Below are 18,062 nucleotides of genomic sequence, written 5' to 3' on the forward strand. Positions count from 1 at the left end.
CGCAGACCACTACGCTACCCAGGTTCTTCAATTCCCATGGCAATTATACCGAGGCTGATGGTACTAGATGTTAGGCCCTCGCGGTCCATCAAGGATGGCAACGCGAGGAAAAAGGACCTCCAAGAAGCCACAACCGGTTGAGAGCCTCATAACTGCGCTAAAGCCGCGCAAAGCGGTATGTGTAATATTTCTAACCCTGCCGCGTGAACGACGGTGAAATATACAAGAATATTTTATTAAAATTGTAATGTAAAATTGTAAATTTTTTCTCATGGCAATTCTTGTATATTACACTTGGAATCTGAGCACATGACCCTTTATTCTGTAGCGAGAAGATGTATATATGAGGTTACCAAGCTCCCCTTTAAAAAATAATGAAACCAACATGAGGCAATCTCCTTTGTCTACCCTTTTTGGCCCACAATGTCAACGGTGAACTGTAAAATCGAATGATACGCTGGAGTTATAATGCCAGGTAATATAGAGGATGGAACCAGTGGTGTCATGGTGCCGGAAAGCGCCGGAACGCCGCGCCGCACAGTGGTCCCAAATCGAAAAAAGCTGGCCAAAATTAATAACGTCGTAATTTTAGCTAAAACAGCAACAAAAGTGGATCTCCCTTACTGATTTTGATCGTCTGAATCTGATTTTGGCATTATTTTTACGATGTCTCTTCATTTTATCATTATTTGAGCTGTTATTATTTAAACATTTTTTTAGAAAATCTCAATATAGATGTCATTGCGATTGGTGATAACTTGGTGTTCATGGAGAGTTTAAATTAGTATAATTTTAAGGTAAAAGATGTATAAATTGTTGTTAAAACCCATTATAGAATTTACGACATGAAATTGGTGAGATTCGAACCCGCGACCATCAGCATAGTTGGTGAGATACCAAAATCGAAAAAAAAAGTACTCTCACACACTCATTTTTGGCTTCCATATATTTGATAAGTCACATAAGATGAAATAAAATGACTGATATTAAAAACATTGAGGAAAATAATGTTCGAATTTCAATAAAATCGCTTTCATGTATCACAAAGAACAAATTTTAAAATAATCGTCGCCCGATGCCACACCATCGGACTCATTGTCGTTCTGCGAATCACTTAAAATTAGCAAATTTTCACCTCACCTGATAGACTGACCTCGTTTTTTTGTAACTCCTGATGTAATTAAAATGTATGATTCAGATATTTAAAGGAGTCTTCGAAAGATATCTTCATAATTTAAAATTCTTGGGTATTTTCTTGTACAATGCTCTCGGAATTTCCTCATGTCTATGTTCCTGGCCTCCAATGCTTCCTCCGCTAAAACTTCAATTGTAAGAAAAGATTCTTTGGACATTGTTGTTCCATGTATCAGCACTTTATGCACCATGAGCAGAATATAATACCAACTATAATCGATGCCCAGCTCAGCTATTTCAATGCAATACTGCCTGAAGGATTCATTATTTACCTCATAGCCGCAGGACAGAGATTTTAATAACACTGAAAGTCTATGAATAAGTCTTTCATCGACACCCGTCATGAAAATTTCAAACCACATTAATAATTACATTTCATACACATAAAGCATTTATTCGTAGATTTTTCAAAATAATAGAAACGGGTCCAATATTTCTTACTTATTGATTATAATTTTATATTTACAAGTAATTTCATCTTGTCTGAAATGAAATCCTGAATTAAAAATTCACTTTAAAAAATATGATGATTGAGATTAATGAGTGATTATTTTTATACACTGCATATATTCACCGATTGTGCATAAGGTAATCATTTTCACTCACTAGATGCGAGAGGGAGATATTGATATGCTTCTGGAGGGAATTTCATTTCCTTCTGCAACCAGCTTTTGAACATCTCTTTGAAATGCTCATCTGTCCTCGAGCTTTAATTCCACTTTCTCAGGTATTTCGAGAAACCATTCTTCGCACAAAACGCGTCAGAATATTTTTTGCATGCTTGATTTCATTCAGTCGAAATCTTGTTTTCATATATTCCACGACATATTCCTTCTTCTTCGCTTATTAATATTCTTTCCTCTCTGTATTTTTATTGTACACCGCAAGGTACGAAAAAATTTGCGGCACCCATAATTCAAATTTAACAGGAGTATTTACGGCTGAAACGATGAATGTGATTTCCAAAAGTTGTCTATTTTTAACCAATAATAAACCGAAAATTATGAGTTGACATGGAATAAAAGATATAAAGCTTATACAGACTTGCCTCTGAGTTTCCGGCGTACCCTGAAATTTGAATGCCAAACATTTGCAAACCAAGTGCTTTAATTATCTGGACAGGACAAGTTTCTCGAGTTAGCCGTGTTAACACAGTTTGGAGCACAGCACTTTTTCACTAAGAAAATCATTAAGTAAAACTGGGTGGGAAATATTCACCACATCCATGCAATGGCTATGGTGAGGGAGGCCGTCATCCTCATTCCATTATTATTAAAAAATGCACTTGCAAGATTCACGCTCCATTGGTGGGTTTAGACGAATTTTTCCCTCCGAATTCAATCCTATCTACGTCTATGGGCTGTTGAAATGATTCTGTGAACAATTCTTGGCATTAGGGAGCATTTATTTCTCATATCGCCAATACGTTATTTCGGAATAACGTGCTGACAACGCTGTACGGCATGTAAGGGATCTCTTCTCTATAAAAATATGAGGAAAGTTTTACAGAGAAAAGCATCTTGTGGTTACTGTAAGGTTTTCGCATGAGGACTTAAGTAGTGGCTTTTGATCACTCATAGTGTTTCTCATTAAGAGCATGAAAACTGGCCCTCATTGGTTTCATGAATATTTGAAGGTGAGTGCACAAACGAGAAGTGTGCATACGATAGGCGTGAAGTTCTTACTTGATGTATGCAATCGTACAGGGTGTAGAATTATGCTAAGTATACACCATGCAAGTTTGACCACCCATACAGGAATATTTGAGCGATAATGCCACTGTCTCCCGCCGGCCGCCGGCCAGCCGCCCTCAGCGGAGCGGTGCACCGCTCAACTTAAAACCCTCTAGATGTCGGATAGGCAAGTATAGGCAAGATTTTTTTTCTCCATCTTGTTGTACATACTCTTCCTAAAGATTGAGCATAGGAATCTTCGAGGGGCACGGAGGGGCACAAAACTATATCGACACATTTGACTAAAAATAGGCCCAAAAATAGCTAACATTATAAATAATTAAATATTGTTATAATAAATTCTGAAACCAACAAAAATTACTATAATATTGTGAAAAAATATGCAAACTTACCGTATTAAAATTGACAGATGAATCCCATGAAATTAAAATAGTCATTTAATAAGTTGAATTACCCTAAAATCGACTATTTCTACGCCTCGGGCGTTTTAGGCTGAATATGCCCATGTTTGACGGGTTACACAGGTCAACATAATAATCACACAGACCTATCAGGTACGAAATATTATAGGCCATATCCTGCAGAATCCGAATACATAAATCAAAACTTCCTCGTAAAAAGTCGAAAAAATGACTTTTGGCCAGCTTTTTTCGATTTGGAACCACTGTGCGCCGTTCCGGCAATGGTTATCAAAATAATAATCAAATAACACTTCTTTCAATTTTGTTGCCTCAAAATTTCTAATACACACATTCGTAACCAAAACAAAATATTTTTTGACCATTATAAATCAGTGCTGCTTCTAAGCAACATAAAAAATTTATAAATTTCCTGCTCTATTTAGGAAATATCTAAACCAAGGATTACTTTGTGGTGCAAATTGTAATGACGAAGTATTTAGCTGCCACAATAATTATGTTTGAGTGCAAAATTTTGAAGTTTTCAGTATCAAAAATCTTAAAATTCGATTTCTCCCAGGAGCAGCTCTGGGTTAGAAAGGGTTAATAAAATAAATAATAACTTATCTGTAGTAAAAAACACACAGAGTAATATTTCACTTCTATTGAAAAGTTGAGGAAAGTGCGTTCCGGCACTGCTAATTTTGCCATGACGTCACTGGATGGCACTGCCGTGAACCCTTTGGGAAAATCTAAAGTTTGGCATCAAGTATGTTGACCCTGAATCACAAAGTGTAGTACAGAGCATTTTATAGCGTGAGCGTATTGATAGATGAGTTATGCTGGGAGTCACTACTAGAGCGAAAAACGAAATATAGGCTGAAACTACTAAACAGATTCAGAGAGGACGTGTTCGCGGATGTCATGAAACGTAAAATTCAATTACCGTTGTATTATGGCAGCAGACATCACGGAAGGAACTTATGAGACATAGACTGCAGAGTGGAGAGATTTGAAATGTCGTTCTTTCCCAGGACTATCAGGGACAGTAACAGATGTGCCATCAGTATAATCAATTGCTTGGTCGAGTAAATAATTTTGGTCGACGTATCGAGGCACTGAATAATTTCATATTTTTTTAATGGCTCGTGTCAAGTTGCGTGGAACAATACATGATCGAAGAGAGCTCACAAAGCTGGCATATGTATGGGCTATGACCTTTTTTCGATGACAGCAGTGACGCAGCATATTGAATGCTACATATTGGTGTATACTAGGATGCCTCGTTTTGCCACTTTTTTTAGGAGCGAATCGTAATACCCGGCTAATGTTGGGTACCCAGATAGGTTTACAGACATGATTTCTTTTCTAATCGGTTAATATCTTCTGCTCGCCATTTACCCTATAGAATTTCGAAATTTTTAGCAAAAAATGTTAAAAATGTAAATAATTTAAATTTGGTTTGAGTAAGAACTCTTTTTTGCAGTAGGGTATATGTTTGGACTTTAAATTGATATTTTAGACAAACTTTTTTAAAGCAATATTGCTTTTAATTATCGAGAAAATGTCCTTTTATAGTGTCACAGAAAACACTTTTTCGGGGTAGGCAACCCCCAGCACTCCACATTATTTTACGCTATGCTATGACTCGAAAAAGAGACTTTTTCAGTCAAAAAGATGAAATCACGTCTGAAAATGTCAAGGTTAGTCATGTAGATGGGAGAAAACTCTTTTATGCCATCGCCGACCATATTAACTTTATTTTCGGGTTCGAAGATATCACTGAGAATGGATGCTAATATTCGGGATTCAGGATGACGGTTATGTGTATACTCACATTCCGACATTGAACACTCACTCCCTGCCAAACACCCTTAACCCTCGAGAGGGCGCGCCTGATATTTTTACACGACCGGGCGAGTGGAATACTTTGTCTACGAAATAGAATTTATATGATAACACTCTATATAAAAAAAATATCTTTATTAGTAGAAATTAGTTCAAGCTTGCACATTTATAGGTGATACAGATATAAAGGTACGCAGGTGGTACAATTGGTACACGGCCGGTCGCGCGGCGTACTTTGTACGCCACGGGTATCGGTTCCTCTTGTTGATCTAAAGATGATTTAGCTACAATATTTAATATTTGAAAACTCGCACTATACACAGTCAAAGTACATTGTAAGAATACACGCTATATATCTAACGATTTGATCGTTGGATTATTCTTCCTCATAGGATAATCCTCCAAAGTTGTTAGAATAGCAATGGCTGATGCTGATAGTAAGACCCGCCCGCCTTGCGGCGGTGTGGGATTCCTCGTCCCTTCCTTCCCTATCCTGTCCCAGGAGTCGTCGTCGGGCCTCTATCGCGGCGGCGCCTCCTTCCCTTCTCCTTCCTAGCCTCCCCCTTCTGGGTGCAGAGGTAAAAATCTCGCGCTTATAGACCCTGCCCTGGGAGTGTATCCTCGCGAGCCCGTCCTAGGGTTCCGTTCCATTTGTAAGAATACACGCGGCCATTTTATACTAGAATGTACGTAAAATTTTGAATACCTTGGTTTTCGAAGATTGGCGTACTTTATACGCCAGCGCGACCGCTCGAGGGTTAAAGAGACCCGCAAGGAATGATGAAGACGTAGATTTTTCCATTCACTTCCTACACCGCTACCTACCCTCCCTCTTGCGCAGTACTGCGTCAGGTTTTTTTGCGAAAGCTGTGTGCCGCGCCGCTGACTCGTCCGCGGATATATTTCCTTAAATGAGCCTTACCTGAGGTTCGGCATCTCGCACGTCAGCCACTCTGCCACCTCGTCTGCAGTGACGGCTCTCTTCTGGGGGTTGTTCCCGCCCCCACCACCCCCACCGCCGCCCCCGGAGTCGCCGGCCCTCACCACGTCCACCTTGTTGCCCGCCAACACGATCGGGATGTCCAGCACGTCTGCCCTCTGCTCCCGGACCTGCGGGCAATCGAAAGAGACGAAGAGATTGAGGAAAATGTATATATGTGAGACGAAACGAAAGGATAAATGAAGGGAGGTGCATTCCATGTGCGAAGAATACGCAACAGGAGTCAAGCGGGCAAGAAACGCGTCCCTTTGCTTATTGAGAGCGCTTAAGTTGGGAAATTCCCACGGGTGGAAAGAGTTACATCCGAGTAGGGAGAGGTCCGATGGATAAAGCTTGCTTTTTAGCCGAAGACTGCAATATAAAGGGAGTCATTCGGATTCAGGGTCAGCTTGAGAGTGTCTAAAAGGATTTTTTAATAAATTTTTCAGGGATTTTCAATTTCAGCCTATTAGAATTTGCGATGGAGAGTAAAAACGTTACCTATGCATAGCATAATATCAGGTCCATTGTTTAAACTTTAGTTGCATTGGTTTGGGAAAGTACTAAATTGCGTTTTTATTTTTCGGTAAAGGAAATGACGCAAGGTAGTAAAGATTTGACTTGATTAAAACATAAGCAAGGAATGAAGCTATTTTTTGTCAGACTAACTGTGAGTCTATAGAACCTTTTCAAAATAGCAGAGTGATTTGGAGTTTTCTCATGATCATATGTCCAATGAAAAAAAATTAATGTTATGAATATTACTCACGAACCTCATATTGGGGATCGGGTTGGTGTGGTGTCCACTGTAACAAGTACTGGCTTCCTGCCCAGAGGGTCCGAGTTCAATTTCCGCTAGTGGCAGTGATTTTTCAGAAACCACCCGATCCCTGTATGTATAAACTCTTCTCGGGATACCGCGCGGGTAAGAATATGTAAGAGCGCCGACGTTTCGGATGCCGACCCGTTACCCATTCACACGGCTACGAGTAACGAGTAGCCGAAACGTCGGCGCTCTTACATAATCGTACCTGCACGGTATCCCGATAAGAGTTTATACATGCTGTTCGCCGGGAAAGTGTAAAATCTTACACCCGATCCCTGCTTGAATGCTTTTTGGAGGGCACTTTATGTGCAGCACTCCATCCGTTAGATGGGATGTCAATTCGTGGTCCCCATGGCGCCTTTCGTTATGAGTAGGCTAATGCCTTCGCCGAGCTTCTCTCCACCCTACTTTCCCTATCATTCCATGATGGTGTTCATGGCATAAGCTGCCTGTCGCCTCCTTCAAATACATTACCAATATCATATTTTGTAGTAATACTGAAAGATACAGTCTATTGAACCAAACATTTGCTCAGTTTTTATGTCCAAGCAACAGTTTTTGTGTCAAAAATATTTTAGCGCTGAAGGCGGCCACGTTCTCAGCCTTAAAAGCCACTCTGTGAGCTAGCGTGCCTCAGTCACGATTAGCTGATTGGTCAGACGCCCTGATTACACTCTTTTTGCAATTTATAAATATATTTGTGCATTTTTATACATTTCCCATAAAAATATAAATTAAAAATTATATACGTTAAACTGAGAACTTAAAAAATAAGCTATAGCGTCGAAAAATATTTAAGTTTCATATATGAATGGTGAATAAATCAAACACCAGAGCTGCTACGGAGATTAAAATCGCATAAAAACGTTCTCTTGCTATCAAGGTAGATTAAAATCTTTCTGAGCCTGAATGAGAGCTAAGATTAAAATTTCACTTGGTCAATACATTCCGACCAAGTGTGAGCCATGCAAACTTATTACCCAAAAGTTACCACTTAATCTAACCTCTATTTATACACTTGAGCTGGGTATTTTTTTAAATAATGCAATTTCGGATCGTTCTGTGTCAGATAATTGTGATATGTCCCAACAGTGAAGTGTGCATGCATAAACAGAGTCAAAATAAAGTCAGTGTGATCCAATATAAAGTTTCATGCGTGGGTGTCTCAAACCTTGGATTAGATCACTGCTGCCCTTCATTTCTCCCTGCCTCATATTAGTTCCATCACTTTCTCATGGCTCTTCTTTTCCGTATTCTTCGTGACTTACCCCACGTTTGTGTCATTCTTTCACATTTTCCATCCTTAATATATACCACGGTCAAATATATTTCCCTAGACCACGTTCAAAGGAACAATGGACAAAATTACCATTTTTAGGCCATCTTTCATATAAAATTGGAACATTGTTTCCTAAGGATAATTTTAAGTTATATTTTTATAACCCTATCACCTCCAGTAAACTGTTTTTTAATTCTAAAGACCCTATAAATGATAAAAGAGTGGTGTTCACTTTCTGAAATGTAAAACAAATGATTGTAATTGTTGTTATGTTGTCCAGACTGGGAGAACATTTTACGTAAGAATTGATGAACATAAAAAGTCTCTTTTAAATTGTGACGAAAAATCTATGTTTGTAAAACATTTGTATTACTGTGACCACTCATCCGATTTTAACTTAAAACTTTTACATGCATTTGACAAAGGTAAAAAAATGGATTTTGTGGAAATTTTTTAGATAGGCCTATATTCGAAGTTGCTTGGTGAATGTCATGTCAATGAGGTGGTACCAATGATGACCTCACCTTTCCTTAATGCAAGAGTCCCTCCTCCCTTGAAAACCTTTTCTGATGACCCTGAATAGACATCCCGCAAATGAGTACCCAACCTCAACCACTCCTGCTTCTATACATTACCCCACCTACATCTACCCTCAATATAAATACCAGGCTTGCTGCTCCTTAGGTTAGACAGCTCTTGATAATAATGCGAAATGATTAAAACGGTCGAGGAAGAATAAAAAGTGTGGAAAAATACTACTCCTGTTTCAACTATCACTATAACCTGCTCTCTCGATATCTAAATAAATGGCAACCCAACGTCCATTTGTTCAGCTATAAATATGATTGAGGGGATCGGGTTGGTGTGGTGGCTAGAGTGTTGGCTTCCCACCCTGTGGCCTCGGGTTCAAATCCCGGTGGAGGCAGAGATTTTTCAGAGATTGCCCGATCCCTGCTTGAATGTTGTGTGGAGGACATTTCAAGCGCAACACTCCGTCCGTCGGATGGGACGTTAAGCCGTGGTCCCCTTGGCACCTTTCGTTAAGAGCAGGCTAATGCCGACGCCAGGTTTCTCTCCACCCTTCCTTACCTACCCTTCCCTCATGGTGCGATTGACCTCAGCTGTCGGTCGCCTCCTCCAAATACCATACCACCATACCATACCAAATCTGATCTACAAGACACAGGTCTAAATTTTCTATATACTGCATCTAGATATTCAGCTTAAAATTCCAAAGAAATTTTATCACCGAGTTCCGCAAAATATCATTATCATTTCTGGAATATTAGACACTTAAGCATGAAAGAATGAAAATAGCCTTTTCAAAGGATTTAAGGTTACAGCTACCATTATAGAAAGTTACATCAAAACATCAAGGTAAATCATTTCCCTACACTTTTTAGAGATTTTTCTACCACGAAAAGATTTTTTCACCTTGGATTGGGTGAATCTGAAGTATAATTTACAATAAATATTATAATAAATTTTATGCTAAGTAATCAATTTGCTATTCAATTTTAATCGCATCAACATTGCTATAATAATGAGATAAAAGATGATTTCTTCGGAGACTATGATTCTTCTTTAACCTTTCTTCGTTACGAAAGATGCTTTGTTGCACATTTAAAATTTTTATGATAGATAAAACATACCCTGGCGTGAAACGTGCAAGTGTACACATGGGATCGTAACAAAATTTCTTTTTATCCTGTTAAATTCTGTACCGGAAAAGATTTGAAGGATGAAGAGCCGTCTCTTATGACAGAGTAAAGAAAATGAAACTTACGGAATCACTCACTGTTGTTACAATTTTCCTGAAATAAACTCGTCAGAATCCGCTGTAATAGGATACTAATCCGCGTTTTCTTACACAATCTTTCGGGCTGGAATTCCTTCCTCAGATCCAGGTCAACCTCTCAGGCACTCCCTTTTTAGTTCCATCCCAAGGGGACCCTTGAAGTCTTTAAGAACACAGCCAGTTTCGGTGGAGGAAGAGTCTCTTTCCTAGAATGGGGCGATGAAAAAAAATTGGACGGCAGATACTCCAGAATCCGATGGCGCCTTTCACCGCATCTCGTCAAAATATCGTCGCGATGGGCTCGAGCGGGCTGGATCAAATTCCTTCCATCCTCAGAATTTACATATCAAGCACTCACGCCAGCCAGACCCCTGTCTCCCAGAAAGTAGACATTCACGCGTGCGACCACATCCGCTTATACTCCAAATAGACGGCTCTTTCCCCATCAAACCTTTTCCGATACAGAATTCAGCGGAGTAAAAAGAAATGCTGCTGCAATCCCAAGCGTTTAGTCGCAAGTTTCCTTCCAAGAGTAGCTCCACTCCAAGCAGAAAAAAACCAAAGCAGCAGAGATTTGGTCAAACCAACGACTTTAATATTAAATCCAAGCGTCATGCAAAAAATATAAAATAGTAAATGTGGCATAAAACTCGTAAATTCTAATGTAAATTTACAATCAAAGGATCTATAAGCTGGAATCAATCAAATTAGGACTGTAACAACCTGTAACTACGGAGGAAGTTTTTCCGGGTGTTTGCCTAAAAAAACAGCAAAGCTTTTTGATAGATAAAAGCTTTCATGATGCTTAAATAGAGAAATTTCAGGCAAGAACATTGAATAAAATCATTTTAATTATCCAAAAAAACTGCGTTAATTCACTATATGACCATCACTATCATTCATAATACGACTCCAAGACTGAAAACGAAATACCACTCCTAAAGCCGATTGCGACAGCCTGTGTTTTTAGATATCTAATTTTTACATTATCATGGAATTGTGAAAAAAAATTCAGGCACACGTTAACAGACTTTGCCCCACCATAAAATGTGAATCCCTCAAATGTAAAAACCTCTTTGTATGGAAAACGTATTATTTTGTCCATGAACTTCAATGAGTGTGAAGAAATTGTATATTTATTCACAAGAGTGCGGTGATAAAAGAAAACATTCACTGAGTTAATCCCATCAAGAAAGGCAAAAGTTTGGATATAAGCATTTATTTATTGAACTGAATAAATACCGCAGAAAAAGGAAAGGATGAACAGAAATTTGGATCATTCAGCGGATTGATATGCATTTACAAACGTGTAGCAGAATTGATAGAGGGAAGTGAAAAATTACTCGTATTGAATCAACTCGGACACAACTTTAGCATCTAATTCGCTATATTATTATCAACCTCTTCAAACAATAATTGTGGATCATTACGAACCGAGACTTCATAAGCACATAATAAGCATTAAAATAATATTGTAGTAACTGAGGATTAAAACATACATTTTAAGGAAAACGATGACGATGTACTACTACCAATGGTTCTGATGTACTAGTTAATGTACTAGTGTACTTTAATGTACTAGTTGTACTAGTGTATTAATGTACTAGTTTAATTCCTACTTTGGCTACGCAAACTTGAGAAACTATATGCAAATATTTATAAAGACTATGAAAACTCTCGATAATGGAGACAAATTTATTTATTTATTTATTAAATTATTCAAACACAGCCAAAATGGCCATTACATTGAATAAAAAGCATAAAATCGGCAGATTTAACAAATATAAACTATAAAAAACTATAAAAAGGATATAAAAAAGAAAAAAGTAGATGTCAAATCCAATTAGATGAAAAATGTGCTGTTCTCAATTCGCTTTAATAGTAATAATTGCTGCGAAAGTGACGACAGTGATGCTCAAAAAGAATGTGGTGGTGAACCATTGACCTTTCAACTTCTCTTTTCCTTCAGATTAAGCGGAGACAGGAATGGGAAAGCCGGGCGAAGTGCTCGTCGATGGGTGAAATAACGTTTTAAAAATCGAGGTTAGTGGCTTAGGGTAGTCAATTGGCAAAGGTAAGGGTGGGGGGGAAAGACCCAAAGGATTTTGCCCAGGCGCCATTTCCGAAATGTTCCACTTGAGCGGCAGAACGATTCCGACCTTTAAGGTGATCCCCAATTTCCGAATGATTCACTACTGCTGTCGTGGGTTTAAATTCCCTTTTCCCTCAAAAAGGAACACTTATCGGGTCCAACCAATTTTAGCAACTCTGTTTGAGCAGATTTATGAAGAGAATGAATTGTTATTTCCATTATATTCATTCTTAATACAGATTTTGGTTGAGATGAGACCAATAAATGTTATATTCTGTGATCTTGTAACTTTTTATTGTGAAAACAAAGATATTTTGTTGCAGTAAGGAAAAACTCTATTTAAAAAAGTTTTTTTTCCACTAAATTTATGAATAAAATATTACTTTCACCGTTAGAACATTTTATATCAATAATAATTTTTTCTCTGCGCATTAAAAATGAAAAAAAGTGTTTTATTTTTCAGCTGTCCTATCCGCAAAATGAAAATGAAATTCAATAAAGCCCATAAGCAGCGGAGAAAATCAGGTATTCTGCACTAGATCCAATAACTTATTTTTCCATAATTCAGTGAAACTTCCTTTATTGTACCATATACTGAACGTCTCTTTTTCATTTTTTCACTCTCTCTGAACGTTAGCTGCACGCAAAAATAAGTCCTCCTTGAATTTATGATAGTTGAATTCCACGCTCTGATTTTGAGATCCAGCCGATTCTCATGGCATTTTTCCCACAGATTTTGAGCTCCATCTATCTTTCGTTCTCTGGAACTTTGCCTCAGCTCCTGCTCTTCATCCAATTATGAAGTCACCAAATTTTTCAGCCGATTACCGCATAGAATGCAAATGCTTTATCGCTCGCCAATTGGGCTTAATAATCCTGGCTCATGAAAACCAGAAAATATTTTCTAAGGTATTTACGAGCACATTAATTGGCAAACCTATCAATCCCCGATTTAATTTCCCACGCTCACCTAATTAGATGCTTCCTAATTTTAAACTGATCATAGAAACTTTTCCCTGCAAGCGCTTTAAATGATCGACAGTGAAGATCTTTGTCAACCACTGATTTTCAATTTTTGCAAAATGAACTCTTAGAATTTTTGAACAGGGTGGTGTAATTTGGTTAAACGCATGGTCTTGACTAATAGACCTTATTTTACACTATTAAACATATAATTACCTACTTGATATTTTTTTACATCTTCACTGTTTTTTTCATTCTCTTACAGTTTGATCAATTATTGATTTACCATCTCTATCTCCAATGTATACTCCGTATCTCCCCTGAGTATGAGTATGTCTGCTTATGTATTAAGCTCAGATTAACGGCCCTTAATGATGACTTGATCAAAATAAATTGTGTGTCGGAAACATTAGAAATGAGACGTTTACTTACATCAACTTTTAGAGCGATGCACATCGCTGCAAGAAATTCATCTTCAGAGAAAAAACGAAATTAGAATAATTTTATGACAAAATCTGCTCACATCTGAGACACTTCTTAAAACATACAGCATACACGGAAATTCTCAGTTAAAGGGTAATACTATTGCCACCTTTTTGTCCATACTTCGACGTTTTCAAAGATGCAAAAGTGCTTTTGGCTACGAACGTGCCTATTATTTCTAAACTTGATCATAAAAACGAATGTAAGCAAAGCCGTAAACGATTGCATGTAGTTTGCCTGCACGACAAAGCCTCTCAAAACTTTCGCAGTTATTTCAGGAAAATATATAGGTTACATATAGGTATATATCCAGGACTAGATTCTTTCCTATTTTTTTGCGTCCTCAGTGAGTGACCGAATTTCACCAAGTACATCGTAGACTGGAAAGAAAATAGACGCAATAGACAAGGAGGAAGTTGAAGTCCCCATACGCTGGGGAAATGTGTTCTTCCGATCAAAGAGTTTCCCCGAGTGACAACACTGCTAAGCAGCTCTCCATGGAGACAGAGTATTGTATTCTCAAAGTACCGACGCAGAGTTGCAGAAGAGAGCTGCAGAATCTTGGAGAATTGAAATATTCAGGGGTTGATTTGATCAAACTTAGAGATAGAGACGGGAGTACCGCGGCAAAAATACGAAAAAAATATTTGAATGATGGCAGCGATCCGTTTTCTTCTATCGAAGAAACAGATGCATCGCAAATGGAAATGCTGTCTCTAATATGCATAGACAAGAGATTGCTCCGTGCCCTACCGTACTCAGCACGTCAACATAGGCTCTTCATGCATGAAAGATACTTCCCAATGCGAATACGGTAAGATTATCTCGAAGAACCCGATTTCTCATAAGCTGGCACGTAATCCCGCGTTACAAACCAAGCAGAAAAGTGGATGCGATGTGGAAAAAAGGAGAAAAAGGCATGTGCCTCATGGTAAAATATTACTTAAGAACCGCACACTGCGGATATGAGGCATGCGCCTTTTTTACATGGGTCGAGATGAAGCCACGTGCGGGGAGAAGCCGAGGTAAGACCTTGAAGCCTACGTTGTATCTAAAAAAAATCTCATAAATATGGATAATTCAGCAAGGAGTTCATGACTTTTGACTATAAATGAACAATTATAAGAAAAATTGGACTTATAAAAAAATCTTTGCGTTGAATAATGAAGTGTCTATGGCTATTTGAGAGGATATCAGACCTCACGGTAGTATAAAGTAGGTATATATACTTACTCCAAAAGTCAGAAAATAAATTTAATCGCGGTGCCTTGGTGATGCTTCAAAATTATAATTGGGCTTCTGTGACTCAGCATATTTTCATTATTAAAGATTTTGTCAGTTTATCTGCTGCATTTGCTCCAAAACTAAGAAAATCATTCTGATATTGTATTATTAGATCAAATAATTTCCTAGCTTACAATTTCATAACTTTGGTAACTTGCAGTTAAAATGGTCTTCGCAACTAATACGGGTGAGAAAATCTAAGCGTTAACTTTACTGCAAGATAATTTGGTGCATACAGACAAGAATTTTGCAATGAAATGCGCAATGATGGCCTTTGTTGATTTGCCTCCATTTTACCCCCTATGAAAAAATTGTATAAACCTGTTTCAAAATTTTATACATTGCCATGGCAATTGTATAAATTTTATAAAATTTTGAAACAGGTTTTTACAATTTTTTCATAGAGGACGTGCTTCGTTCATAACTGATAAAAATCACAAATAAAGTTTTAACTGATTATCATGCAAGGATTCTTTGACATATGCGTGAATAAATATTTCCAATGTAAAATAAAGCCAAATCAGTTGGTTACTATGGACCGACGTTTTAAAAAATCTCCAAAATAATAGATTAATGAAATATAAGTTAGTAATATAACTACGGCTGTTGCTGGTTGGACGGTTAAAAAAAGTTTATCACAAAAATATTGACCTTAGCTTCGGCAGGCATCGGAGAATATTATGAAAAATGCCACCTGAGGAAAAATGGCCAGAAAATCGGGAGATAGTAAGAAAGTGTTTACAAACATCTTCCTCTAATTGTCATGTTGCTTTCTTTTATGAAAGCAAATAAGAATGAAATATGATTTTCAATAGTTAGGTAGTTTTTACGTTCATAATGCCTTTTTTATCTTTGCTGCCAAAATCGTCAAAGTTTTTAAAGGCGATTGCCATCGTACTTTACGAAATGGGATCGTTTCACAATGGATCCTAATATTTCATGGAAAAATTCATATATCCCACTTCTGATACGCAACTGAAATTCTTCAAAAAAAAACAAATAATACTGCGATTGACACCCGATAACATTTTAATTATATTATATTTTCTTCCTCTCCAGATAGATATTTGCGACTATTATCAGCTGAAATCTGCTTAAAATATTCTAAGGAAGAATCTCTTTTTAGCCAGGGTTTAAATAAGTATAGAATATTTATTCTGGGACAATTAAAACAGGTCATAATCTAAGGTTGTTTTTGCAATTTTCTCACAGTTTTATTAGGTTCATAGATACCATGCTTTTTAAGTGGAAACTTTGATTATTAAAAATTACTTGACTATCCTCGGTCATACTTAAAGCATGACTTCAGGGTAGAATTATAAATAGGAACAAACGAACTTGTACCTGATTACAATGAGAAACAACCATCATGACATTAATTTCTTTAAAAAAACATGAAAACCAGTAGGATTATAAAAAAAATTCACGCTTTTTTCGTTATTATTATTACATGAAGCCAAGGATAGTCTGAGAAAAAGAGAAATGATTTATTGAGAAGACGGTAATTATATAATCTCCCGAAGGTTAGGAATGACTCGAGAATATTGAAAAATATCTTTGCATCACCAATTCAAAAATACAACTATGTCAAGAAGACGGAAATATGGACAAAAATTTTTAAGCTAATGGTTCGCTTAAGAGATAAGGAAAGGAGCCATTAGCAGAATCTTCCCGTCAATTTTCATCCTGAGAACAGCCGAGAGAGTTTCATACTAATAGATGGCGAAGGAATCAGCCTAAATCCTTTCCTCATTTCCCCTTCTCTCTTGAAGAACCAGCGCCGCGTATGCTGTCAAGGAGAAGCTTTCTACTCAATCCTAAATGCAGTACTAATTGCTCTTAGAGTCGTAGGATCCTAATTTCGACGGCAGGGGAGCATTAGGTCCACGAAAAAAACAGCAGAAAGCTTAAAATAATTTTATTCGTAAATTTTATTTTATGCCTCTCAAGGAGTCTTAATACTGGTTCCGGAGGCTGCGAGTTTTCAAGTGTCACTTCTAAAGTCAAAATTATCTTCTCTAGAACAAGGTCGGCGTAAACAGACTTAGCTTGCAAGTTTCTCCCCAATTAGGCTAAAAAATGCTGCAATAGGATTCTAACTTATTAGGTTGCTTTCCGGAAACTTACTTACCCTAGCGCAACAATCCAACAGCAGAGTCATTGGACAAACAAAAGAAAACATTTAACGACTGAGGCACTAATAATTATTTACCAATTACGGCTCGAAAACCGATGATTTTAAACTATATAGCTGTTACGACTTTATAAAGTTAAATATAATTCAAAACAAAATGGTAATTTCTTGTCATAAATAGTTTGAAGTGAGATGCATAAATTGATAACAAAATATTGACAAAGTTAAAAAATATGTACAATTAAGTTATACCCGGTAGAAAGAACAGTGACACAGATATGACATATTTATCGTGATAGATAAAACTATTGGTAAATATCCCAACTATGACGGTTGACACCGACGTAACTTCTTCATGAAACTAGAGAAGGAATGTGGAAGGGAAGCATTGTCGTCCACAAAAAATCTTATATTAAGCTGGATTCAACCCATAATATCGCAAATTGTAAGGAGACCTTGGCTACCATATTCACCAATGCCATGCGTAATAATAAAATGAACCCGGCTCCTTTTTTATACAAAACTATATTTTTCTACCCTAGCCCAGCGCCATAAATTCGGGCCGAACAACTTGTAAGTCGCTTGCAGCAAATGAAGGAGCTTTCCGGGCCCCGCAACTAATACTAATTAATATTATAATGATACATAAAGTAGTAATTTTAAATATTACTCGTATTTTACTCGAATACTCGTTCTAAATTCATTATCACAAGCATTTAAAAGACTGAGGAGATCGTATCAGTCCATTTTCAATTTCGTTTATAATTTTTTCATGAATTTTAGTCAACTTAAGACCGAAAGGTTTGGAAGCAATAACTGTTAGTAGGCGATGGACCTCTTCCTGTCATGGAATGTTCCAGTGCAAATCATTCGGTCTAATTGGCATTTGACTTCTTTAAAGTAGAAAAAACTATAAATGCTGGTTTTATTTAGATAGATTAATAGCTTGAATACTGCTATACGTTTTTTAAACAAATTTTTCCTAATGCTTAACTTTTATTGGAAACCTACCCTTACCCTCACTATTTTTTGTTCTTCTAAGTAATTTAGAAATTTTAAGAAATTTAATTTGTTTCAAAAAATAAAATTA

General features: G+C 37.2%; 1 protein-coding gene across 2 annotated transcripts in view; it reads right to left on the reverse strand.

Moving 5' to 3' along the window:
• LOC124165529 (GTP-binding protein Di-Ras2) overlaps window positions 1-18,062 on the reverse strand; it is a 535,614-nt gene that overhangs the window by 18,206 nt on the left and 499,346 nt on the right. For both annotated transcript variants that reach the window (XM_046542971.1, XM_046542970.1), the window contains exon 4: window positions 6,057-6,244. In XM_046542971.1, the coding sequence (XP_046398927.1) occupies window positions 6,057-6,244 (188 nt within the window). The remainder of the gene's footprint in view (window positions 1-6,056; window positions 6,245-18,062) is intronic.

The sequence above is a fragment of the Ischnura elegans genome, chromosome 9, assembly GCF_921293095.1.
Source record: "Ischnura elegans chromosome 9, ioIscEleg1.1, whole genome shotgun sequence".
NCBI lineage: Eukaryota > Metazoa > Arthropoda > Insecta > Odonata > Coenagrionidae > Ischnura > Ischnura elegans.